The sequence below is a fragment of the Lacerta agilis genome, chromosome 1 (genome assembly GCF_009819535.1).
Source record: "Lacerta agilis isolate rLacAgi1 chromosome 1, rLacAgi1.pri, whole genome shotgun sequence".
NCBI classification, from domain to species: Eukaryota; Metazoa; Chordata; class Lepidosauria; order Squamata; family Lacertidae; genus Lacerta; species Lacerta agilis.
Window position 1 is genome coordinate 131,940,127 of NC_046312.1, and position 26,025 is coordinate 131,966,151.

At 42.3% G+C, this 26,025-nt stretch overlaps 3 protein-coding genes across 9 annotated transcripts in view; 1 reads left to right on the plus strand and 2 right to left on the minus strand.

Annotated features, from left to right (window-relative positions):
* ADARB1 (adenosine deaminase RNA specific B1) overlaps nucleotides 1-1,053 on the plus strand; it is a 43,597-nt gene extending 42,544 nt beyond the window's left edge. For all 4 annotated transcript variants that reach the window (XM_033171842.1, XM_033171861.1, XM_033171852.1 and 1 more), the window contains one exon: nucleotides 244-1,053. In XM_033171842.1, the coding sequence (XP_033027733.1) occupies nucleotides 244-420 (177 nt within the window). In that variant the 3' untranslated portion in view covers nucleotides 421-1,053. The remainder of the gene's footprint in view (nucleotides 1-243) is intronic.
* A 4,900-nt stretch (nucleotides 1,054-5,953) lies between these two features.
* On the minus strand, nucleotides 5,954-18,055 carry POFUT2 (protein O-fucosyltransferase 2). Of its 2 annotated transcripts, none has more exons than XM_033171900.1 (9): nucleotides 17,882-18,055; nucleotides 13,486-13,736; nucleotides 12,352-12,496; nucleotides 11,191-11,298; nucleotides 10,336-10,402; nucleotides 9,218-9,343; nucleotides 7,872-8,052; nucleotides 7,009-7,132; nucleotides 5,954-6,180 (listed from the first exon to the last, which is right to left on the minus strand). In XM_033171900.1, exons 1-9 carry the CDS (start codon nucleotides 18,022-18,024, stop codon nucleotides 6,027-6,029), a joined length of 1,299 nt encoding a protein of 432 aa, XP_033027791.1. In that variant the 5' UTR covers nucleotides 18,025-18,055; the 3' UTR covers nucleotides 5,954-6,026. The 2 variants fall into 2 exon arrangements, with proteins under 2 accessions (XP_033027791.1, XP_033027782.1); XM_033171891.1 differs by having other exon boundaries at nucleotides 10,336-10,405.
* Nucleotides 18,056-19,275: 1,220 nt separating this feature from the next.
* On the minus strand, nucleotides 19,276-25,274 carry YBEY (ybeY metalloendoribonuclease). Of its 3 annotated transcripts, none has more exons than XM_033171930.1 (4): nucleotides 25,110-25,274; nucleotides 21,805-21,936; nucleotides 20,252-20,320; nucleotides 19,276-19,409 (listed from the first exon to the last, which is right to left on the minus strand). In XM_033171930.1, exons 1-4 carry the CDS (start codon nucleotides 25,257-25,259, stop codon nucleotides 19,323-19,325), a joined length of 438 nt encoding a protein of 145 aa, XP_033027821.1. In that variant the 5' UTR covers nucleotides 25,260-25,274; the 3' UTR covers nucleotides 19,276-19,322. The 3 variants fall into 3 exon arrangements, with proteins under 3 accessions (XP_033027821.1, XP_033027810.1, XP_033027802.1); XM_033171919.1 differs by lacking the exon at nucleotides 20,252-20,320 and adding an exon at nucleotides 22,936-23,223 and having other exon boundaries at nucleotides 25,110-25,128; XM_033171911.1 differs by lacking the exon at nucleotides 25,110-25,274 and adding an exon at nucleotides 22,936-23,223.
* Between the last annotated feature and the right edge of the window lie 751 nt (nucleotides 25,275-26,025).

A 26,025-nucleotide genomic window follows, 5' to 3' on the forward strand; every position in this document is an offset into this window, starting at 1 on the left:
ATTAGGCATTACATTTTAAAAAACAACAACACAAGATTGGGGGGGGGGAGGAGAGATGGGAAGTTTGGTTCCTAGCTTTGGAATTTGATTCTAATTCATAAAGAGAAATGAAAACAAAACACATCCTAGGTATTATTTTGCCAACTGTTTTATAGTTGTGCGATTTAAAAAAAAAATCATATATTGAAATGATAAAATATTTGCTATATGTAACAGGATTCTCTTTCTTTCTAATCTCTCCAGCTTTCTTCCAGTCTTCGTTCAAATGTCAGTAAACCAAACATGTACCACGAAATGAAGCAAGCAGCTGCCGAATATCAAACTGCCAAAGAGTGTTTGTTCAAAGCATTTTCAAAGGCAGGACTTGGCGCCTGGGTGGAGAAGCCCATAGAACAAGACCAGTTTTCCCTTGTAGTCTGATCCATGGATGCCCTCTGCTTGGAAGAGGGGATAGGATGGAAACCCCGACGTCAGCATTTCATCTACTCAGCTGAAACAGCAGCTTTTAGATTTTTATTGTGGTTTTTTGTTGGGGAGAGGCTGACTCGAGACCATTTTTTTCTTTTGCTGAAGTATTAAAACCTTTGGAAAACTGATAATACAATAACTAGTCTAGAATTAATACAAAATTATTCCATTACCTCCTAAGGAACTATTGTTTGCAGGGGTGGGGGAACCCACAATGCAATTCAAAGTGATACATCTGGATAATTTAAAAATTATTTTACTGCATTGTTACCAGGTGCATGATTAATGTAAACCACAGAGGATTTTACACAACACTTTTGACTAAGTGGTTTGTTTTTGTGTTCTTTTAGAGCCCAAGAGACAGATTATTTATGTGCTTCTTATAGATTTTTATTTTTTAAATAATTGAGCTCACAAAACCAGACTGGAGTTTGGCTAGCTATTTCCCCCTGCTTCCTTGCTCTTTAAAAACCAGCTGCTGAAAACTTTGTCTCTTTGCTTTATGTATTTATTATTGTGTGATCCAGTTTTTAACATGCCACTTTTTATTCCATTTTTAAAGTATTTGTCTTCACTTCCCATTTACATACATTGTGAAGTTATTTTTTTACCATTGTAAACTGGAAACTAAATATTTGTAAGCTAACAAATTCTTTTTACTTTGATGTATGAAAACCAGCTTAGAAGTAGGTGGATTCTGTTTCACAGGAACTCAGTGGAGTACAACAGTAATATTACCAGTCATGTGGCAATTTCAAAACACTCGTTCATTTGTGAGGAAATACGCTGCCTTGCCAAAAACCAATTCACACACGAACACTACTAAGGGCAAAATAATTTTTTAACTGTGCGCCTGAGACACCTAACTTATTTTTGGCCAAACTGTTGTGTTCTTTTACACACACTAATATGAAGGCACCAACCCAAATTATTCTGAAATGATCTGTTTGATCTAGTATGTTGCGTGGATCTGATCTTTCAAGGACAGCAGTCCTTGGCTGAGAGTTAGGCCCTATGCTGAGCCAAAGCGCTGGACCCTCTGCTGAGGACCCCCTGGCTGCCCGGTGGGCGGCTGCTTCCCCTGCCGGTGCTTCAGAGCCAGTTGGCGCCAGGAAGGGTTGTCCCCAGAGGCAGGGTGCATATGTCCGGGGGCTGTAGCCAGCAAATCTGACTCTCCTGCCCATTGCCAAGGTATCAGAAGGTATTGTGTTTCTGATAATTTGTAGCAAGCAAAGTTGCACTTAATGAAATAGGTAGTGGGACTAATACCTCGACATTAATTGTAAACATGCAATATTGCTTACATATTATTCCAATAAAAATAAGAAGGAATTCATAACAATCATGGTAGAAATTTGGGCTTGATCTCAGTGTAGTTACATTCCAAGAAAGCATGTATTGTAGGTTTAGCAAATTCAATAATTATTTCCATTTGCTTAAAGCGAAGTAATGGTTACATGTTTTGCTAAACCAGTGCCAGAAATCAAAGTTGTAATACTGTATGTATATCACATTTATCTTGGCCTCTACATGATGTGATGTTCATATTGAAGGTATCACATCAGCTCAAAGTATTTTTTAAATATTTGTGTGACTGTATGTAGTAGGTAGACATGGTAGCTAGCTCCTCACCTCTGGGTATTGTCTGGGTACTGCTATCTACATAGTATTGTGGTGATAGTTACAAAAACTTTACAAAGTTACTTTGCATGTCCAGAAAGCCCTATGCTGTAATTGGTATTCCTCTTCCTTTAAAAAGAAATAGATATATAATATGTTCACTTAAAAAATATTATGAGAAAAAGGCATGATAGCAATAAGTTAATATAGAATTTAATAGAATAAATCAGAATTTTATTATGTGAAGGAAAATAATTTATAACATTTTAAACTGTTAATAGGCATTTTCTTGCAGTATAGGACATAATCAACACATCCACATGCTTAAAATGGTCACATGAATAGTCCCAATGAAGCATATTCCAGTTCAGAGGATCAAGGCCAATTTGTAGCCAACTGTGAAGAAAAATAAGAGTATGAATAGGCTTGCCAAGTGCTGAATTTAAAAGAATCTGGTACCTGGTCAGGGCCTGGGGACAGAGCTCTCTTACATGATGTGGAATTTCGAGTGGGTCTGCTGATGAGGCAGTTTTTAGGGTGGACCCAAGTCAAGAGGTCTGGGGGAAGAGCCGAGATTAAATTAAAAACCAAACCAGCACAGGTAAGGAGGAAAAAATAGCTTTGTCCTTAGCTTTTCTGACACCTGTTTCAAAAGCAAAAATAAATAAAATAGTCCACACGGTTGCTTTCTTCTGGCTGATAGGCAACGCTAATTATGAGCTGGCTGAGAGGTTTTTCACTATAGCGGTTTAATGAAATTGAAGTGTGAAGATTGCACAATGTATAGCAAATTTGCTGCATTTTGTAGCTTGAGAAAGAATGCGTTATATGTTTTTTCAATAGCAAAGTGGCTTGCTTGGAAAACAATACCAAATCACAGGGCAAGCAGAAGTGAGCCTGAGCTTCATGCACTCTGCCCTCCTCTCTATTCCAGCACAAGAAGGGGATTGCAAGCCTTCACACTTACCTAACTAGTCAATCGCTGCTTCCATCCTGTGAAAATTCTAGTTGGTTAAAACCATGGTTTATTGAAACAAGCCAGGATCAGTCGGCGGCTTTTGGTTCTGGCTTGTTAAAGTGTTTAAATTAACCAGAATTTACCCATTATGGGCATAACCATGAACGTTGGTTAGTTTAAAACAGAACGTGAATGCTTCGGAAATTCTCTGTCATATTTGGGGAAGAGAGAAGGGAAGAGGTGGTAGCCAATGGGTTGCTTTACTCATTTATGAGTGTGCCAGATTTGCTCCTTTTTCTCTTCACCAACCCATGTCTGTGCCTCAAAGCTCTCCACTGTCATGAGCATTAAGAACGTGATGTGGCTATTTGGAGCCGACAGCTGCATAATTGCTGATTTCACGACCATGCAATTAGTAGCTTTCCTAGAGAAAACTCTTCTTTGCCAGGGCGTCTGGTATCTCTCGCTGGGGCAACCTATTTGTTTGTGACTGAATAGGCCTGTTTTTATGGCTGCACTGTACAATGTTACCTACCTGTAAAGCAGGGGAAGGGATCCTGGGACCCTCCAGATAGTGTTAAGACTCCCAACACCCATCAGCCCATGCCATGATGGTGGGAGCTGAAGTCCAGCAACATAGCGATGTCTGTGGGTTCTTTGCCCCTGCTGTCAAGAAAAGAATTCAGTGGATGTGCGGTGAAAAGTTCCTTGTAGCTAGAATCTTACATAAACAATCATGAGTCCCATTTGTGTGTTTTTATGTTCATTTCTGTGATCAGCAGGGCAACAACTCTGTACCATCTCAATGAAAAGGATGCTTTCATATGCTGGGCAGGAGGGGACGAGTTTATCTTCCTTTTCTCCCTCAAACAGCCCCTTTCCTCATAGAACAAAAACTGGACTATTGAAATACCTAGCTAATGATGTTGCCACATAACTGCTATGGAGGTTTATTTTTGTTTTTTGTTACAATATGATAATGGTTCTCCGGGCTTTGAAAAATAAATCTTTGCCTTCCCTCAAAGGAAGCTCTTAACATTCTAAAGACTCTCTTCATGTCTTTTTAGTTTAAGCACAAACTCTTGATTGGGAGAAACCCCGGGATTCCTTTTGGGAGGTGGGAAAGGGATGTACGAAAGTTATCCAAATGTCTAAATGAAGTAAACTTACAAATAAAATGAGCACAATTATAATTGGAGCCCGCTGTTGCATTTTAAATATAAAGGACCTAAAATACCAAACAATTGGTTTTGAAAGTATTTGAAAGTATTTTAGGTTTTAATGTTTCTGCATGATTTGAGCCTTCAAAATAAGTAAGCTTTCAAACATACTGGTACTTTCATTCTGCTTTACAATGGAATGGATACCTTGATCTTCAAAGCAGGTGAAACCTGATGGTGACCAATACCGTTCCCATAACTAGGTAGAGGTAAAGGGACCCCTGACCATTAGGTCCAGTCACGGACGACTCTGGGGTTGTGGCGCTCATCTCGCGTTAATGGCCGAGGGAGCCGGCGTACAGCTTCCAGGTCATGTGGCCAGCATGACTCAGCCGCTTCTGGTGAACCAGAGCAGTGCATGGAAACGCCGTTTACCTTCCTGCCGGAGCAGTACCTATTTATCTACTTGCACTTTGACGCGCTTTCAAACTACTAAGTGGGCAGGAGCTGGGACCGAGCAACAGGAGCTCACCCCGTCACGGGGATTCGAACCACCGACCTTCTGATCAGCCACCCCTGATTTAACCCACAGCGCCACCTGCGTGTACCCATAACTAGAACTTTGCTAAAGCAATACATAATAAATCTGCATAAAATATCTTGGTTTTTTTTTTAGAAACTTACTACTATTATTATGGTCATTTTTCATACAGAATGGTTATTGACATAAGCACATACAAAATGCAGTAAGGATAATGAATGTAACAAATAAAAATAGAAAAATGAAATGAGATTAGAGGGGAGGGGAAAACCAGGAGGCAACTGAGTGCAATGCCACATACATATAAGAAAAAGGGGAGTCAAATTATTGATAAAGCTCCATATATTTTATCTGTTGAGCAGGGGATTTAGTGGGCTGTGTGGATGAGTTAACATAGGAGAAAAACTTTAACCAAGTCAAATAAAGGTGGTCTATTTTTGATTAACCATTTGTGTATCAGGTGTTCTGACAGTGCAATGCTCCACACTTTTGAGAGGAGGTGGCTAGTCGATTTCCAGTGCGAAGCCACTCATAGTTCTAGCTGCGGCAAGAAGCATAAACATGAGATTTACGCATTAGTATTGGGTCTGGAGGCATGATAAACCTAATTCCATTTGCAGACACAATATTATACAGAGTTGGCGGTGAATTACCCATACAACCTTCTTGATTTACCTATGGTAGATCAGTTACCAGACTAACCATACAACCATACAGTGTGAAGACTTCTTAGAAAATACCTGAAGGCAGCCCTGTTTAGGGAAGTTTTAAATCTGTGACATTTTAATGTATTTTAACATTTGTTGGAAGCTGCCCAGGGTGGCTGGGGAAGCCCAGCCAGATGAGCGGGGTACAAATAATAAATAATTCATTATTATTATTATTATTATTATTATTATTATTATTATTATTATTAAGTGGCAAGAGGCACACAACTCTCAAAATAAAAACAAATTTTATTTCTTGTAAACATAGAAAGGCAAACAGAAAACATCTCTTCTGCTTTGAAGATAATACAAACTGATGTTCTGTATCCAGAATAATATTTTAACATCAGAAAATATATGATCAATTTTTAAAAGGGAAACATTTTGGTATCTTGTCAGAAGAGTTGTCATTGATAATACTGAGTGAGTTGAATGCACCTGACTTCCACCATTCATATGTGCTTAGCACCAGAAATTAAAAACCAACATTCAAAATAAATTTATTTCTACAAAAATGATTGTTCAATTGCATTGATACGCCTAAATACTACAGCTGCATGGACCAGTATATTTTAATATACAATTTTCCAGTGAGTTGGCTGTTCACAGGTACTCTCTTCATCGCCACAAAATCTGTTGTAAGTTGTTTTGGGATCAAAACCCAGAATCTCTCTTTCCTCATGAATGCGGAAGGAAAATGTTGAGACTGAGGTACCTATAAAATATCTGTGAAGGAGTACAGAGAAAGTAAGAGAAGCTTCTACAGCACATTCATGATATGGAAATCAGATAGTTAGGATGCATTCTGACACCAGCTATCGATGTGTCCAAAGGGGGCTGTGAGAAGAGTACAAGCTTCGTGCAAAGAAACCTCCACTTGACGCCAATTGTCAAACTCTCCTCTCTGAAACAGCCATGTTAACAAATTCACAAAGTTAGGGAAAAGGTGGCTGCTTAACAGTTGCACTGTAAACCATTTAAGATGCTAGGCCTGCTGAGTCAAACACAGACATATGCAGTTAAACCCCGAGCACCTGCAGGTCAAAGAATCTCAGGCAGCAATGCTGAGAATGTTACACAAATACTGTTACCTGGAAAAGACAGTCCTGGCCTAAATGGACCGGTGGCTCCACCCAGCAGAAGGCCCTTCTGATAAAGCAAATTTTAAAGGTGGGAGCCAATCTGAATTTTTTCTATGATTTATTTTTGCCTATCATGGCATGAGTGAAGTTGGCCTAACTTGATATAAAACATAACTCTCAATCAGTGGACCGGGGGGGGGGGGGGCGGGGAGAGAGAGAGAGAGAGAGAGAGAGAGAGAGAGAGAGAGAGAGAGAACTAGGCTCGTCTCCCTAAATGTTCCCCCTGGTGCCTCCTTCCCAAAGCCCAGGAAGCTTCTGCCCAGCTTAGGGAGGGAGGCACAATGCTCGCTCCCCACAAATCACCCTCACAAGCTGGCCATAAGCCTCTCTTCATTAGGATAAGCACATATGTATGCATGAAGACTGCTCTAATAGAAATGTAAAACAAAAACAACACACAAACCATAGTCACCTGGCATGTGCACATATCCACTGATCAATAATTGCTATTCCTCCATCTTTGTAGAGTTCCAGCTCCTCCCAATTAGGTTCAAATCTCACCATCTCCGGAAGAAGTCTCTTCAACTCTTCCGTCTCTGAAAAGGTACACTACGTCAGAACACACTAGAAGTGCAACAACCATGTTCTTCCTGCTTATTTAAGTGTTGATGTTTTTAATAGGAAATAAAGAGAATGGGCACACACAGTTTTAAAAAAAAAGTGAGCCTAAGGGTGTCCTGAGCTGAAGATCTATTGCAGTAGATCATTGTGTTGTAAAAACATTTAATTCAGTGGCAAGCCATCTGCTCACAAAGCCCTTTCTAAAGGGTAAAGGGACCCCTGGCCATCAGGTCCAGTGGCGGACGACTCTGGGATTGTGGTGCTCATCTCACTTTACTGGCCGAGGGAGCCGGCGTTTGTCCACAGACAGCTTCCAGGTCATGTGGCCAACATGACTAAGCTGCTTCTTGTGAACCAGAGCAGTGCATGGAAACGCTGTTTACCTTCCCGTCGGAGCGGTACCTATTTATCTACTTGAACTTTGTGCTTTTGAACTGCTAGGTTGGCAGGAGCTGGGACAGAGCAATGGGAGCTCACCCCGTCGTGGGGATTTGAACCGCCGACCTTCTGATCAGCAAGCCCTAGGCTCTGTGGTTTAACCCACAGCACCACCCACATATTTCTAGTGGCCTACAAAAGCCTCCCACATATTGTCCACAGTACTGGAGAACAAATAAATATGCACTGCAGCGCCTGCGTCTAAGTGAGTAGATTCAGTTTAGAACAAAAGATTAAAGTATTGGGTTTTTTTGTTGTTTTTTTAAAGCTACATACCCTTTGCAATGGCGTCAGTGGCTACAAAGACTCTCTGAAGTTTATGCAACTTCAAGAGGCTTCGGATGGTGTCCACCGCTCCCTGGATGCTAGGCACGTCATTTCTGTGACCCCAGATGAAGTCTTTGCGCCTGAGGTGGGCTCCAAGATAGGGGCCCCCTATGGCCGTACCCAGCTTTACCTAGCACAGAAGAACCAGTACATGCTGAAACTGAAATAAAATGGCATTGATTCAGTGGGAAAACATCCTGCAGATAAGCACACGTTCTCTAGCATTGTTAAAGGAAGAAGTCCAAGATGCTAATTGGTCAATGCTTAGAAGAACTTTGCAAAGCTCCAAGTCCAGCCTAACAACCATCTATTTTCAGGGTAATAGGTTTTTTGGTGACACTTTCTGAAAGAAAAAGGTGACGCCATCGGCTCTTTTGATTCTGATTACTATATTTTTAACACCTGCAAGCCACTTGGGGGCTTTAGTCTGGAAAGCAGTAGAAAATGCTGCATGTAAGGTTTTCAGTGGCTGCTCATGAGTAACCAGGCTGACGCAGAAACTTCTAAAACTAAGTTTCTTTATTGTGCAGATATATACAGTGCAGCTAAGAAAAAGACGTCCAGCTCATCCTTCGGCAGAGTCTGGGAATGACCCCTTCCGGTTCTTTGCCCAGCACAAAAGGCGCGGGATGCAGAGCCCCCGCCTCCCCCCTCTGTGCCTTTCCCCCCTGCGCAAGTGGGGAGACGGGACAGGGACCTCCCCTCCAGGCTCTGCGTGGTGTGAGGGCTCTGCTTGCCTGCCAGAGCCTTCACTCCTACTTCCCATTTCCATCTCTCCCTCCCCACTAGAGGGATCACTGCCTTCCTCACTGGAGAAAGAAGAATTGCTCAGCAATTGAGGCGGGGGCTCACGATACGGATCAAGCCCTGGCAACTCACTGCCTGTTTGCGAGGGCAGCCTCCTGACACTGCGCTAGGTGACTGGTTGTCTTGTTCCTCTTGAGAAATTCCCAGCAGCTGACCCACTGTCTTCTCCTCCTTCCTCTGGATTTTTAACTGTTCACCAGACTGGAGAGTTCATTTTTTTTATTTATTTTTTAAATCTGCTCTGGAACAGGGAGTGGGCTCTTTCCACATGAAGGGAAGAAGAAGCTCCTTACAAAGGCAGAGTGAGTGGCTCAGTCTAGGCCCCGTTCACTGAGGAGAACCTGCATTCCCAGAAAAGCCAATGTTCCCTTTCTATAGCACATCTCATCACACTTTAAAACACACAGACTCCATTCCTTTATATCCCAACAGAAATGCAATTAAAACAGAAAATAGCTAAGTTTAAATATGCAGGCAAACTATTTTACCTTTATCTTTGTCCAGTCCTCAGAATACTGTGTCCTGTCCTTCTCGTCAGTAGAATTTAAGAATTTGGTCCTAAACCTGTCCCCCACCACACGAAGATGCTTAGCAAAAACCATACTTCGACGAGTCTGCCACAAAAAAATAAATAAAATAAAATGATAAAGGACTAAAGTTCTTCCAAGATCTAAAACAAAAATTCTTTAAAGGCACAGTCCCAATGTTATTTAGCACCACACCGATCAAATCAAATGTATCCAACAACACCAAGTTAACTACTGGAGAAGCAAAACTCAATGGATGGATTTTATACGCATATTACAGAAGCACCCTATAATCCAGTTTTTATGTAATACAGTTTGAAATGTAATTACTGAAAGGATGGGATATTCACTCTGCCAAAACCCTAAAATATTTAATCCTGAAGTATTTGAAATACTTCATTTTAGGTGAATATTTAGAAGCTGTGCTAAATTTGCTCTCTTAGCATCACAATGATTTGCCAAAATCAATTTAAATAAATCAGGATTAGTTGTTCTGGAAATGCACATAACCTCAAAACAATAACTGGCAAGACTACTTCATATAACAGGATATAAAAAACAAAATACCTAAGGATCTCCCTGACGGAAAAAACCCAGGTAAACTACAAGTATAAAGAACTAAGACAATGGATTAGCAATACCAAGTGTGAGAATAGTTTATTAGCTTGGATTATTAGAGGATGGTTTTGGTCAGGTAAGGATAATCTATGATTTGATATAGACTACTGTGGCCTATTTATTTCATTAGAAGCCATACTGCAGTTGGATAACAGGAAGGTAATGTACTGCAAGATAACTTTAAAAATGTTTAATGTGATTACAGGAGAGACCAGCGTAGGTCTTCCTTCGACAGAATTTTGGTGCATTACCATACCTTTAATTCAAATAATATTCTGGGATCATTTATAAAATAATTGCAGTAAATGTTTATGTTTAAGGATTTGGTAGTAAGTGGAAGTGCCTAGAAAATGCCTCTTTTCTTAATGGTACCTATGCCATACAAAATGCCTTGAGACGATGTTTGCCAAGGCGCAAAAAGTAAGTGGATCATATGGGAAAGACGGCTAGAAAATACTTACATTCCAATAATCTTTGCCACCATAGTGGTCATGAAGAAGATTTTCAGCTCTGTCTAGCATCACTGACCTACTAAAAATGACAAAACCAAGTGTACATTCCCTTGCAAAATAGCTTACATCAATTTATAGTTTAAGGAAGCAGAGAAGTCCATGGATGCACAAAAATGAACACTGCAAATTCTTTTTTTTGGGGGGGGGGTGCAGTGGGTGAAAATTGAGAAACCTTTCTTAACCCAGAAAATCTTAAACCCAGACAGCTCAACAATTAGCTTTCTGTGGAAGTAATTTTGATCATGTACTTTGGGGACACCTCGTTTCTGGCTTGTTATTAAATACAGGTGGGCACCATTGATGTGGGACAGATAATTTTCCAGTGCTTTGTTTTTCTATTTAATATTTTTCTGTTTCATAAGTTAATTAGTAAGAATGAATGGATGTCAATTGCAAATACAGTATTAGACGAGCTTAGCAGTTAACATTTCATTTCTTTACCAAATGAAAGTAAAATAAAAGGCTACATTACTTTCTCAATCTAGGATATTATATTTTTTCAAAAGCAAATTAACCTATACAAATTAGCCAAAATTTGCATATGGTAATTTGGATTTTCCTCAATGGAAAATTTCACAATCCATTTTTTCTTGGGGAGGGGAATCATTTACAAACTGAGGGCTTTTATGGATTCCTCCTTCTCTGCCTTACTGGTGCTGCAATAGGTTTCAACGTGAGACTACAAAAAACACAAACCTTCATACTTGTTAAGAGTGAAAGGGGTGGTGGGTTTAAAGCCCGCCTTTCTCTATGCAAAGCAAATGCGGAAACATTTGAGATAGAAAATAATAGATTGTGTCTGACCGAGCAGAGATGTTCAAAAGGAGAGGAGCTACGACAGAGGCAGAGCCCTGGACAGATAAACAAGCCACATTCATGCCGCGTGTTTCTTCGTAACCCCAGAACCATCCCCTATAAAACAAGATGAAAATCATTAACAGGTTGGCATATACAGTCTGACAGAAATTAAAACAATCTTGCTGATTTGAACACAGCCAAAGAAATATTTTTATTATTTTTATCCTCTCTTGCAAGTCTGAGCTCATTCCGAGTTTTAGCCTGCCTGACAGTCACCCTGCAACTGTTAGCTACTCGTGTCTACTCCTCCTTTGTGATTTCCCCTTTCTTCCACTTCTTATACACGCCCTTCTTAAATCTCAGCTCATCCATACGCTCCTTATGCAGCTGCACCCATTTCTTTAGATGTCTCACACTTTTCTTTCTTGTTGAAACTGTCTGCATTTGGGCCTTCAATATTTCTCCTTTTAGAAACTCCTATTCATCTTGGACTCCCTTCTCTTTGAGTATTTCTGATCATGGAATTTCACTCAGTAGTTCCTTAAACTTTTTGAAACTGGCCTTCTTAAAGTTCAGAGTGCATGTCTGAATGCACAGTACTCAGCTTTCCCTTGCATCTGTATCATGAAACCCAGGAGGACACAACCACATCCTCACAAGTTTCTGAGTACTTCCACTTCGTATTAAAAGCTCCAATTTGTCTTGATTCCCATACTCTGTGCATTTGTGATGAGATAACTCCACCTGTGGTTTTGTTACTGGCTTAAACAACTTTGTTACTGATCCTTAAACAACTCCCACCAAAGTATAAGAAAAAATCAGTTGATGTGGCCAGAGTATTGATATAGGTAGCAATATGTAACAATAGCAGCATTGGTATGTTTTTGGACTATTTAAATTTCTGTGCCGTTAACCATCTTGCGTTTTACTGTACACAGAGTGGAAGATGCCCATCTTTAAAAATAAATAAATATTTTTCTTTTAGGAAGAGCATGCTCATGCAACGATAAGAAAATATTTATTGAACAAGAGAAAAACTGTTTTAATGTTAAAAAATCTAATATAAGTTTTTTTTCCAGGGGGGGCATTTAGGGACATGGGGAGCAAATATCTGCATTCTAGGTGCCCAGCTGTAATTGTAATGCAACCACTATTATAGAACATTACCTGTAGTATTTATGTTTGTCTGTTGAATACATTAGTTGGTCAATACATGGCCTTTCATCTATTTTCTCCTCCCAAGTCCCATCTTTCCATCCTTCAGCATAACTTTGCAAAACATACACCTGATCAATAAAGGGTCCACCTGACTCTGAATAATGAACAAAAATCAGAACATGAGTATAACATCTATATGTATTGCATTTTATACAGCAGATACCAAGTGGAGCAACTAGCATTATATCTAGCTGCATATAGTTACTTCCAAAGTATTTATCTCCAAAAACCAGAATGTCAGTTAATAGAAAGGGGGTTTGAGTTGGAGCCCTGTGAATCTGGTCACTGTATCTTCAGAAAAAGACAAATAATCTGGAGAGGATTCAGAAGAGAGCTACAGGTTATCTCAAATGTTTCTAGAAAAAGCGCCTTTTGATTTTAATAAGTTGGCATGAACCTCAACACTGTGCCAATTCAAGAAATGCAGACACAATCCCCTGCAGGTGTCCATCCAGACTCTGTTTAAAAACCTCTAGCAAGAGAGAGAACATTACTTCCAAGGCAGTCCGTTTCACTGCCCACAACTCATCCCATCACAAAATTATTTCTGATGTTTAGCTTAAATCCCCTTCCTTGTGATTTAAACCATTGCTTCTAGTCCTACCTACAAATTTGCTCTATCATCTGTATGATGCAGCCCTTCAAATAAGACAGGAGTCTGCAAGGCGGCAGCAGGAACGAAACTGTGCATGGATGCAACCGGAGCAGAAACCACCATTATGCCAACTGCAAAAATGGGTGCCACATGAACAAAAATCTGTATCTTCTGTTTCTCCAAGCAACTATGGTCATGCCCAAATAAGATATTACTGTTTAATTTAATATTTGCTAAATGGCATACACATGCAATTGTGCAATAGCTAGCATGTACCTACTAATATATTTTAGCCTTCATAGTAGTAGATATCCCTCCACCCCCTGAGAGATAGTGGTGGGGAGACATATCCTCATTTGGAATTCTACTTTAGAATTGTTGTCAGTTTCAAACACCTCATTTAACTGAATGCAAGCAGAAAAGCCCACCACAAAACTACTTCAAGATTGCATAGAATACTTACTGATTATTTAATAGTAATATTTTACCTGCAAGAAACTCTTCGTACTCAATAACTGGTATGTTTTTACTGAGGCTAGGAACATCAAAGAATTCAAACCAAGGAATTCGGATCTGATGAATGTCAGGACTCTGCCAATGATAGAGACGCCCCCAGGGAGGCAGAACCAATACCCAAGCTTCATGTTTCAACAAAGTTTTTATAAGAGAAGCAACTCTTATATAGACATCTCTGCGGAGATTGAAACCTTCCGGTGGGTTTACATCATACAAAAGATACCTGGAGATAACAAAATAAAGTTACTTGAAAAAGCTAAAGAAAAGTCATAATTTGTAATCTTCAGTGACTTCCTAGTTCTGAATAAGTCAGCTGTGCTTTTGGAAGATACAGAGTTTGGGGTACAATCTTCTCCCCTGGTGAAAAACAGTGGGGACTAAATAGAACAGTCGAGTCATCACCACCTCCGGAGACCATCTGCTTGTGCCGGCCGGGATAGAAGGTGTGGGAAAGCAGGAAACCGTTTCAGTAATGAATGCCCATTGCAAATAAGTGTTATTTGGCTCACCACAAGGCTGTGTGTTGAGTCCCCTACTCCACACCCTCTATACGTATGACTGCACAGCCATCTATTCCAGCAACAAAATCATCGTTTGCTGATGACACTATGGTGGTGGGGCTCATCTCAGGAGGGAATGAATCCGCCTATTGGGATGAGGTGGAGCGGCTCTGGGTTTGGTGTAAAGAAGATAATCTGGCTCTAAATACTGCCAAGACCAAGGAACTGGTAGTGAACTACAGGGGGGAATATTCAACTCCTGAATATCGGGTGGAGAAGGTGGCTGAATTCAAGTTTTTGGGAGTGACTATCAAACAGGGTATAACTTGGGAGTGCAAATACCACTGCTCTGGTAAAGAAAGCCCAGCAGAGAACTTATTTTCTCAGACTTAAAAAAAAAACAATCTAAGTGAGAAACTGCTGGTGTCCTTTCACCGCAGCTGCATAGAGAGAGCATTCTTTCATATTGTATTTGTGCTTGGTTTTCCATGTGTGATGTAATGGAGAAGAAGGTGCTCCAGAAAGTCATAACCACAGCCCAAGATATTATCGGTCATTCCCTCCCATCTTTGGAGGAACTATACAGTTCCCGTTGCCTTAAAAAAGTTAACAATATTTTACAGGATCCATCTCATCCTGGATATAGTCTTTTTGCACCACTGCCTTCAGGCAAGAGATACAGAACAATCAAATCAAGAACAAATAGATTAAAAAACAGTTTCTATCCAAAAGCCATAACCATCTTAAATGCTGTAACTAGATAATATGACCTTGGAGAGTTTTGATGGGTAGGTATGTATATATATGTGCAGCTGAAACTGCCCCCCCCAAGTTGTTTGTAAGGGTTGGTATCCAATTTCATTGTACTTGTATAATGACAATAAAGAAATATTATATTATCTTATCTTATCTATCTTAGGCAACCGGGGCAATTTTAAAAGTGTTTAGCTTTGTTTTATTAAATACTAGTAAGATAAACATGATAAATTAGATCACACTCTGAATTTAAACTGAATTTCTGGTGCAAATTACTCTAATTCAGTCCCGTCCCCCGTCCCCCCCCAAAACCTCCATCACTGCCAGTAGTTGGACTGGCTTAGGGTGCAGCAGCCACTTGGCTGACTCGTGTCCAACCCCCACCCACTTTTTTCTTTTTTTTTTTTTTTTATAAGAATTTATTGACATTTTTACTTATAACAACATACAACCTTAACCACACCTACATTTATACACATACAAAACAAATACAATTACACATCTATTACAAAAATTGCCATGATTTTTCTTCTTAATTAGACATCTCAAAAAAAAAAATTTCTTTTTCCAATCTTGACAGTTGACTTCCCCTGCCTTTTCACCTTCGAGTTTATATCCATAATCTACTTTTTAACCTCTTCATTTAAAAAATTAAACTTAATTATATATATAAAGTAAAACATTCATCTTAATCTTCATCTTAATCTTAATCGTCTTAATCTATAAACTTAAACCACTTAAATTGACTTTATTTATACTACATCCTCATCAATCCTCACAAATCGTCCTCATCAAATCTATCTCTTCTATCCTTTGAACTGCTGCTAATAACATAAAAACTTGAAATATCTCTTTTCATGTTCAAACAAATAATAAAACAAACTATTGTTGACAGTGTTCACCCTCCAATTTCAAAATACCATAACAGATTGCTTTAGATTTTACTTAATACTTCACCCCACACCCCCTCTGTCCATTCTTCTTCTCCTGATGGCATCAGCACTGAACTTCCATGCAACTTCCCTCTCCCAACGTCCACAGATCCAGGCACAGTCCAAAGCTCTCCTTGCCACGAGCTCCGAGGTATCCAACTCTCCCTCTCTCAGCTTCTCCGGTTCTTTGTAGCATTCCTTTTCTTCTTGTAAATACCTTAATTCTCTATCCCTGGCCCCCGAGCTCACACCTCGGGGACTGGATATAGCAAATCTTGACATCGCCTTGGGACTGCCACCCCCAACAAGCGAATTTCTTCTCCGAAGTAGCTCATTCATTTCTTCCCATCTTTCCATCCATCCTCTCAGCTCTTTGACAAGATTTTCTTCCAAAGTGTCAAAAGTTTTGTTAGCCTCCTCTGTGGGCAGTTGGTTCCATTTCAGACCCCCACACAAGACTTTAACTTTTCTGTAAATTAGTTCCACCTTCAAGGCAGTGAGCCTTTGTTCATCTGTTAGTCCAGAGTTCAATACCAGTTCAAGGACGAAACCCAGCATACTGGCAGAGGAGGAGGAAGTGGGTATCATATTTCTTCTCCTGTCTCTTTGTTCGTCGCCATTTTCCTAAGCTGGAGCGCAAACACCGCAACTTTAAATAGAGATATTTTCCGCTAGTTAGCTTCCCAAGAAAAAAGTTTGCCAGTCTCATGTATCGATTTTAGATACTTTATAACCAGTTCTGTGGCAGCAATCCCTCAAATTGGTTAATTTCTTAGGCTCGAAGGGAGGGAGGCAGGCTGCCTTTCTCCTTCCCCCCGGATCGTTCCAAAAACACGATTTCTGCCAAGATTATTTACTCACGACCACCGGGTTCCTTTAGCTCCATTCTTCACAGGTAGAACTTAGACGCTCACCGCGGGCTTTGCCGCCGCATTTGCATCCCGGTTGGGGCATATCCCCGTAAGCCCGGCTCCGTTGTCCCTTCACCCCCACTCCCCCTTTACAGGGGGGCAGGGGAAGGGTTCGGAGCCTCCGCGGGCGCAGCCGGGGAGCCCAGGGTGCGGGACGCTCTTCCCGCACCCCAACCGGAGCCGCGCGCTGCGGTAGCGCGGCTCCTAACCCCCGGGATGGACAAGGCGCTTCAGACCCGAAGCAGCCTTCGACCACCCGGCGATGGCGTCGCCGCCGGAAGTCCACCCACTTTTTTCATAGGTTTATGGTGGCCAAGTTGGGTGGATGGAACAGGGACCGCCATGGTGGCAGAGTCTCTTCACTAAGCCAGGATGAACAATGCATCTGCCTCATCCAAGAGTTTGGATTGCTCCGTTCACCATCTGGGAAGGAAGACAACCATTCTAAGGGGGAACTTTCCGTCCCATCACTCTCTGCATCTACCCAGACTACCCAAGTTGGTGTCTATTTCACCTAGTGCATGACCTATACAGTACTATATAGCTCCTCTTCTCAATGGTAGAGCACACACTTTGCATGCAGAAATCACAACGCCTGGCATCTCCAGGAAGGGATGGAGATTCCTGCAAAGCTGCTGCCAATCAGTGCCAATAAAGCAGACCTAAGGTGGACCAGAGGTCTGATTTGCTTCAGGACAGCTTCCTATGTCCTGCTGTTCATATACAGTATTCTCATAAGTTTTATAAATAGCTTCTAGTAACTGTTGCTTCTAATACTAATTCGTTTCCGTTTCCAAAGGGAGGGCGGCGACTGATTTTTTTGTGCCGATCACGAGGAATTTTGCACTGGGCCCAAGTGAGCTGAGCCAGTTTGCAGAATCTCCTGACTCGTAAGACCCTTTAGCAACTGTATCATCGCATTGAGTTGGCCCTTCCTTCGTTAGCCCGACTTGCTCACAGCAAGGCTTTATACAACCCAATTTCTAAAAATCTGTTAGATCGAACTGAGGGTAGATTCCCACGGGAGTCGCTTTGAGGTACCATAAGAGACCCCGAGTTCACCCAGCGGGGCCGAGGCGGAGAGGCGCCGCCTGCGAGGGATCCCGAGAGGCCGCCCCGAGACATGGCGGGGCCACGGAGGGAGGGCTCACCCGGCGGGAAGGGGAGACGACCAGCAGCAGCGCCCTCCCGCCTCGCCCCCGTCCCTGCCCTGGCCTCCCTCGCCGGGCCTGGTCCCGAAGCCTTTCCGGCCCTCTCGCCTTTCCTCACCGTCTCCGGGGCGCGGCGGCGGCGGGCAAGGAGGCTGCGCTGTGTCCCGCGCGGAAGGCCTCGTGGGGCGGCTGGGCGGCGGCGAGCGCGATCAGGACGAGGAGCGGCGGCGGCGGGAGGCCGGGGAGTCGCGGGGCCGCCATGTGCGGAGGGGCGGAGAGGCGCGGGCCGGGCGGGGCCTTTCGCGGAGCCACGGAATCCCCCCGGGAGGGAGGAGGAGGAGGAGGAGGCGGCGGCCCCGGAGATCAGCCGCTCCCTCCTTCGCTCTCCCCCGCGGGCGATGCCGGCCAACGCGGACCGGCGTTTCTTGATGGGCCAGGCCGGCCCCTGTCGCTCCCTCCCAGAGACCCGCCTGCTGGAGGGCGGGCAGGCCGGTATGGGCTCCCCGAGGCTTCCCTCTGGCCGCTTAGCCTTCGGCGTCGCCGGCCTCTGCTTCTCCGCCTGGCCGACCTCGCAGGGTAGTTGTTGGGGGTGCCCACCGATCCCTCTCCCCCAGCGCCTCCCGGTTCTTCCTCCCAGCCAGCTCATCTCCTGCGCCGGACAAGAAGCCGACCGTGTCCGCCCACTTGGGGTGCCCCCCTCGCCCTCGCCCTTCCCTGGCTTCTGGGGGCCACAGTCCCGGGAGGAACGAGCGTCCTGGGCGGCCAGTTAGTCAGTGAGATTTCCTCTCAGGTTGCAACCTGGACAGGAGTTTTGCTTTTTTTATCTGCTAAGCTTCTGCTTAATAGGTACCCATTTAGGTTAGTTTGCAGCTGCTCGGTGCTGCCAGCCACCACTGTATATCCCGTAGTATTGCAAGTTTCATTACTGGGTTTCTTGTTGAACCCATATAACCACCAATTCTGTATTATATAGAACTTACTGCTTCAGGGAGTTGAGATATACAACAAATTGCTCTGTACTTATTTGAACATTATTTAATAATAATAATAAAGTTTGAAGCTGAAATTTGCTCCGATAGCCCAATTTCTACAAGTTCATGCCCTCATCCTTGAGGAAGTTGGAATATCTGGCTAGGCAGGACCTGATGGCAGGGCATAACCCAAAGAAAGTTGAGTGCACCTGAGATCTGAAAAATGCCAGGCAGATGCAAATGGATATAATGGGACGTGTTGTTGCATTAAACTATTTTGCAAACTGAGGAGGAGAAAGACAAGAGTTAAGATGCCCAGACCCCAACTAAGCTGTCGCAGAAATCTATTTTCCTGCCTGTTATGGCTCTTAGTAGTAGGACTGGTAGTATTAGGTCTTCCTCATTTTCTTCATAAAGTGTCTTATTTCCCATTCCAATGAAATCATTATTTTGCAAAACAAGCTTAAGTTACATTTCATCTTACTATACTGTATTTCTGTTTGGGGACTTGATAGCAAAATCCACTAATAAGGAAAAAACCTGAACTTTAATTTCTTTTATTTCTGAGCCAACATACAAATATGGCTACTAGAAGTGGTGTTTGGTCAGTGGTTGCAAATTTGTGTCTGACAATCTGTTTAGCTCCAGAAGAATTTGTGCTTCCTTTTCATACATCTGAAAAAGAGGTGAGGCAATGGTGACTGCATACATTTCCTTCCAATCCTGCAAACCATCAACCTTAATGTTAACAGCCAGATGCACTGATTTGTTGCACCACAGACTCCCTTCATGAATTCGTCACTTACACTGAACATAGGGTACATCAAATTTATGTTTTCTCACCCAATTAATATGTTAGGGCATCTGTAGAGGTAAATGATGAATCAAGTATTAATATTTTTATAGGATGGTGGGTTGGTTTGGATAATGCCTGTGGATCCCAACTAAGCTTGTGGTTTTGTATGTACAAAATGGGGGCCTCTGCAGGAAGGAACCTGCTGAACTGGTCAAAACAGTTGGTCAAGTTGATGGTCTTGTTAAACACCCTCATCTGTGTTACCATAGAGAAAACTGGGTGGTGCTGCTTTCCAAGAGGGGATAAGCTGTCCACACACCCTCACCTGGCTGGAGATGGCATCTTTTAAAGTAGAAGAAAAATAGTTGGGGCTTCTCTGTGTGAGTTTGGCTGAAGCTGGAAGCAAAGGAGACACAGAAGCTTGACTGCCACTGGGGGCGGAATTTAAAACTGGCTTTGGGGTCTTCACCTTGGAAACTTAGTGGGGAGGCAATAGCTGTTGGAATGCTAATGCTGTGAATCCTTCTATACTATCTTCAAAATTATTATTTTTCCCGGTGTGTATGTGTGTAAATAAAGCCATCCTAAAGACATTAGAATCTCCGCTGACCTTGTTCCAAACAAATAAACCCTGGGTCGGTGCTGGCACCTCTGGAGTCTCTTGCTGCTCAGAGATTAGGGTGCATGCAGCAAAATTGCTCATCACAAGGAAAGCACTCACCTGCTGCCACTCTGCTTCTGTGCTGTGTTTATAGCCAAGTAAGTGGCACATTCCATGAGCAATCGTTACCTGTGCAAGGGGGGAAATATTTCAGAGTTTCAATTTTGCCCTCCGTGTTCAAGGATCACATTTTATTGGAAACAAACAAAATAATGAACAGGTGACTTTGTTCACTATACTGTAATTCTCCTCCATGGTTTTAGGGCTAGGCTTTGCTACCAAGTTACTTGGAATTCATTTCATGGAATTCACTGGGGCTTGTCTCAAGAATAAGTAGGCTTGCTTTAGAAAGCAAAAGATATTTGTTCAGTCTTTTACTGAAATTCAGTTGTTTCTTCACTTGTCATGTGTTTTAATTGGAAACCAAGTAGAAGGCAAGGCTACAATATACACACTAAAGAAATGTGCTGCAGAGGAGAGAAATGAGACAACCAGCCAAGATGTTTACTTTTCAGAGATCACCCATCTTATCTATCTATCTATCTATCTATCTATCTATCTATCTATCATTACATTTATATCCCACCTTTGCTGCAAAGAGCTCAAGGTAGCGTACTTCCCCCTCCATTTTTATCCTCACAACAACCCTGTGATAATATTGTGGTACAGAATCAGAGAATGGTAGAGTTGGAAGAGACCCCGGGGGTCATGTAGTCCAACCCCCTGCAGTGCAGAAATCTCAAATAAAGCATCCATGACAGGTGGCCCCCCAACCTCTGCTTAAAAACTTCCAAGGAAGGAGAGTCCACCGCCTCCAGAGGGAGACCGTTCCACTGTTGAACAGCTGTTTCCATCAGAAATTCATTCCTGTAGTTGGAATCTCCTTTCTTGTAATTTGAAGCCATTGGTTCAAGTCCTACCCTCCAGAGTAGGAGAAAACAAGCTTGCTTTATCTTCCATGTCCTTTAGGTATTTGAAGATGGCTATCATATCTCCTCTAGGTCTCTTTCCCAGGCTAAATATACCCAGCTCCTTCAACAGTTCCACTCCTCTGCACACCTTCCAGCTTGTCAACATCCTTCTTAAATTGTGGTGCCCAGAATTGGACACAGTATTCCAGAAGTCCATTTGAGGGTGTGGGTAAGGAAGCAAGCTCTTAGCATTGGAAGCCACAGTTGCCCTTGGTGCCCTGACTGATGCATTCCTTTGGTTCTGCAGTCCTAGGGCAACTGTGGTTAGCAGCTGTAGTTGCGCAAAGAGTCTTAGGGAGCAATTGCTTTCAGCCTTTCTCAACCTTGGGTCCCCAGATGTTTTTGGATTACACTCCCATGATCCCTAGGTAGCAGGACCAGTGGTCAGGGATGATGGGAGTTGTAGGCCAAAAACATCTGGGGACCCAAGGTTGAGAAAGGCTGGCTTAAGTGAAACAAAATATGCCTGCAATGTTTTTTTTCTTTTGTGTGTGAAAATCTAATAGCATAAAAGTGGGGAAATAAAGAAGCTTCTTTTGTAAATTGAGAAGACCAAACAAGTTTTAGAGTAACTTGTTAGAACTCTAAAGATAAAAATCAACTTAAGTAGCAGGATAACTCAATTAGTAAACATATACTTACTGTAAGAATACTGTAGAAATCTTCCTTATTCTCCTCACACTCTTGATAGATATGTTCTACTCCAAGAAAAATGTCTCCCAAATTGTAGTCACCTCGAGCACAAGGCTGAGGCAGCTCCCCTGCTGTCAGATTCTGTGAAGGGAACAGGCCCAAACTATGATCCAAAAGTTACAGATACATATTTTCAAAGTTCCATAAATTTTTTGAACATTCACAATGGGTATCAATGCAGAGATTACATATGTTGAAACACAATATTGATTTCTAAGCTGCCTGTGACTAATGGAGCTCGTGTGATTGCCTCTGGGTCAGGAAACTGGAATGGTCTGTTTTTATCTGTATTCTCATTGTGTGGGCCTGGCAACCCACAAATTATCAGCTTTGCAGCACAATCCTACCCATGTTTACTCAACTGATTTTAGTGTGGCTTCTAATTAAATATACTTAGGACTGAAGCACTTGATGCAAATGTATTTTATATGTTCTTTCTTGTTGTTCTTACACTGTAAGCTATCCTGAGAGTTCCAAATGGATTCAGGGACAAGATACTAAATTTTGTACGTAAATAAATAAATGTACTTTGGAGCAGATCATGCTGAACACCATGTGATATGGTTGCATTGCTGCACTCTTAAACATACTTACTCCATGGGGTTTGCTGAAATAAAAAACATTTAGAATTGAACAGTGCTTTCTTAGCTGTAGAGCAGAATTAGTATCTTACACTGTAGGATTATTTGGATCAATTGTGGAAAAGTAAAGCTATAAGCATAACGAAGTACTATATGGAAGTACTTTCCAAAGGTGGTTAAAAAGAATGATGATGGATGGACCTGGTAATACAAATAATATATCACTTTATTCTTACAAATTAGCATTGCTTATACAAAGCAGGCTATACAGAAGCCACAGGCCTTCATCTTCCCCAAATTTAAATATTTCTATGCAGCGCCTGTGTTGTCCTCAAGTCTGAACAAGTGTGATTGGTCCACCAAAGGCCCCCAACTACCCACATGTACCGGTACTTGAAGCCTTAACACATTTTGTAATATGTCCTATTGTCTTGTTCCTGTTCAAGACAAGCCTCATAAGATTGTTGCTGAACTGGAGAATTGTAAGCGAAATGTTTACCTCATGAAAAGGAAAAGATAACACATCAGTGGGGCTATTCTTCCATCTGTAGTTTCTGTTGAGCAGCTGTATGTGCCTATTATTAACACAGATAACACCAAGATCAAACTGCTGCACACCCAAAATGCGACGGAGTTGTTCTATATTCTTGCGAAGTGGCACTCTCCTGATAGGGATGGCTCTCTGCAGGTTACGTATGAGCAGGCTCATATCTTTAAAAACTGAAGGCGATGCTCTGCAATGTAGTGCTTTTCCAATATCATTAGACAGCAGTGATAGTTCCAGCAGCTGAAATGGCAGAGATTAGAATCATTGCAGTAGGTTAAGTAACCATAGAATTGTAGAGTTGGAAGGGACTACGAAGGTCATGTAGTCCAACCCCCTGGATTGCAGGAATTGTTTGCCCAACGTGGGGCTCAAACCCACAACCCCGAGATGAAAAGTCTCATGCTCATGGGAGACAAAAGATGAAGAAGTAAAATCAGCAATGAAACACTGGGGAAAAGACGGCCATGATATACAATTTGAATCATGGGAAAAGTTACAGAAAGTGGATTTACGATTTACTGCTTGCTGTTCGTTAAAAGAAAATTATATGTAAATGATGTACCGATGGTACTTAATGCCGACAAGACTTGCAAAAATGTATTTAAAAATGTCTAGAATGAGGGTACATTTTATCATATGTGGTGGACCTGTAAGTCAAAAAAAGCCTTTTGGGAAATGATTTATAATGAGATAAAAAAATGTTTAAAATTACTTTTGCTAAAAAACCAGAGGCTTTCTTAATACTGGTAGGTATAATAGAAGAGATTCTGAAAGGAAAAAAGGCCCTTTTTATGTACGTGATGACAGCGGCAAGAATGTTATATGCCAAGGGTTGGGAGGAAGAAAGAACCCCATTGAAAGAAGAGTGGATATTGAAACTGGACTATGCAGAAATGGCGAAATTGACCAGGAAGCTCAGACATCAAGAAGGTAATTTTTTAAAGAAATGAATATATTTTATAGAATATATGAAGGAGCATTGCAAATATTTAAAAAGGTCAGGATTGGATTAGAACTTGTAATATAATTGATAAAGAGTATTGAAAAAGGAGATTTAATAGATTGGATAAAAAATATTTAGTCGCAGCAAAGAGAAGAGATAAATATTGGAAACTGGGGAAAGGATGGAGGGAAATCGGGGTTGGAAGAACCCCTTGAAAAATTGTGAAATTGTTATGGATGAATGCAATTAATATTCTATGCAAAAAAACTTTTAAAATAAAATACTAAAATAAAAATAAGTCTCTTTTCCTGCAGGATCCCATCTAAGATGACATGCAGACTGGCCCCCACCCCACCCCAATCCTATAACACTGTGTTCCAACGGTTGTGATTTCCCAGTGCCAGTCAATGTTTTGGGTATGTTTTGCTAAATGCGTGTTAGTGTGAGTTCCTAGAGTTGTCTTTCAGAATTTAACTCTGTTTCCATTGTCAATGGAAGTTAAACCTACCAGTTGGGTGTACAAGTGCATCTTGTTTCTAATGTGCAAGCATATAGATGCACATTCAGAGACACTAAAACACTACGCAGCATAGCTTACCACTTTATATGCTGCAAGCATATTTTGAACGGTGAAACTGCACATGCTCAGAGGAATATGCTTTTCATCATTGAAACATTGCACAGTCCTTGTCCTTTAAATTGGTAAGAGCAGAATATTGCAGAATAAATGGTTGCAACAAGGCACAGCCCTCCCAAGGCAAGTGGTGGCAGGGGACAACTGTCGGGTGCCAAAATAACGGTTGCCTGGGTGCCCGTTTTATCTCAAGAAAGTGACCCAAGCAAAGGACATGCAAAAGCCTGCTCCGGCTGCATCCCCGCGCCGCCTCAGCCAAGGCGCTTCCACCAGCGGCTGCCATATGAGGAAGATATTCTATAATATCTATAACACAGAGAGAACAACTATAACAACAGACAAAAATTAAAATACAGCCATTTTATATATTGGTATCGTTCTGTTGCGTGTGTGTGTTAAACGTGTTTTCATGTAAGTTGCCGTGGAAAGGCAGGGATGTAAGTAATTGCAATAAACGAATCCATAAATATAACAATAAATATACTTCTTCTTCATCGTCATCATCATCAAACCGTGTTCTCGAAGGCGCAATAAAGCGACACAGCTTACCGGTACCTTCCCCCGCCCCGAGCGCCGGCCCCTCGAGGGGAACCTCCGCCCCTCGCTCAGGATTCCCGGGCAGGAGGGAAGGCGGGCCCCGGCTTCTCCCTCCGGAAGCTCGAGGGGCTCCGATTTCCGGTATGGAGGCGCTTCCGCCATAGAGAAGGCGCAGGGAAAGAGCGCCGCCGACCCTTCCCGGCTCGGCCAAGGCCCGCGCTGCTTCCTCTATGGCCGGCCGTGTGCGGCTGACAGAGGGCACTGCCTGCAACACCTTCGGGGCGGAGGCTCGCTGGCTTGAATGCCAGGGCGAAGCGACCCCTCCAATTGCCCCCCTTGCAAGAAGCCCACCCCGCCTGCAACTGCCCCTAAAGCAGGACACCCGCCCCGCTTTGATGAGTTTACTGTATTATCAATTCCAAAAAACGTAGGAGTTGCTTGATTGTAGGGAGAGGAAACAAAGCAAAGGTTTACCAAAACAAACAATAAAAGCACTGAAACTTTTACCAGCTGTATTTCTAACGAGCTAAAAGGTAAAGGGACCCCTGACCTTTAGGTCCAGTCCTGTCCGACTCTGGGGTTGCAGAGCTCATCTCGTTTTATTGGCCAAGGGACCCAGCGTAGAGCTTCCGGGTCATGACAAAGCTGCTTCTGGCGAACCAGAGCAGCGCATGTAAACGCCGTTTACCTTCCTGCTGGAGCGGTACCTACTTATCTACTTGCACTTTGATGTTCTTTCAAACTGCTAGGTGGGCAGGAGCTGGGACTGAGCGATGGGAGCTCACCCCACCGACCTTCTGATCGGCAAGCCCTAGGCTCTATGGTTTAACCTACAGTGCCACCTACATCCCTTTTTCTAACGAGCTACCACAGGTTAAAAGCACAACAGAAAAGACCATATGAAAACTCCACATGTGCTAAACAATAA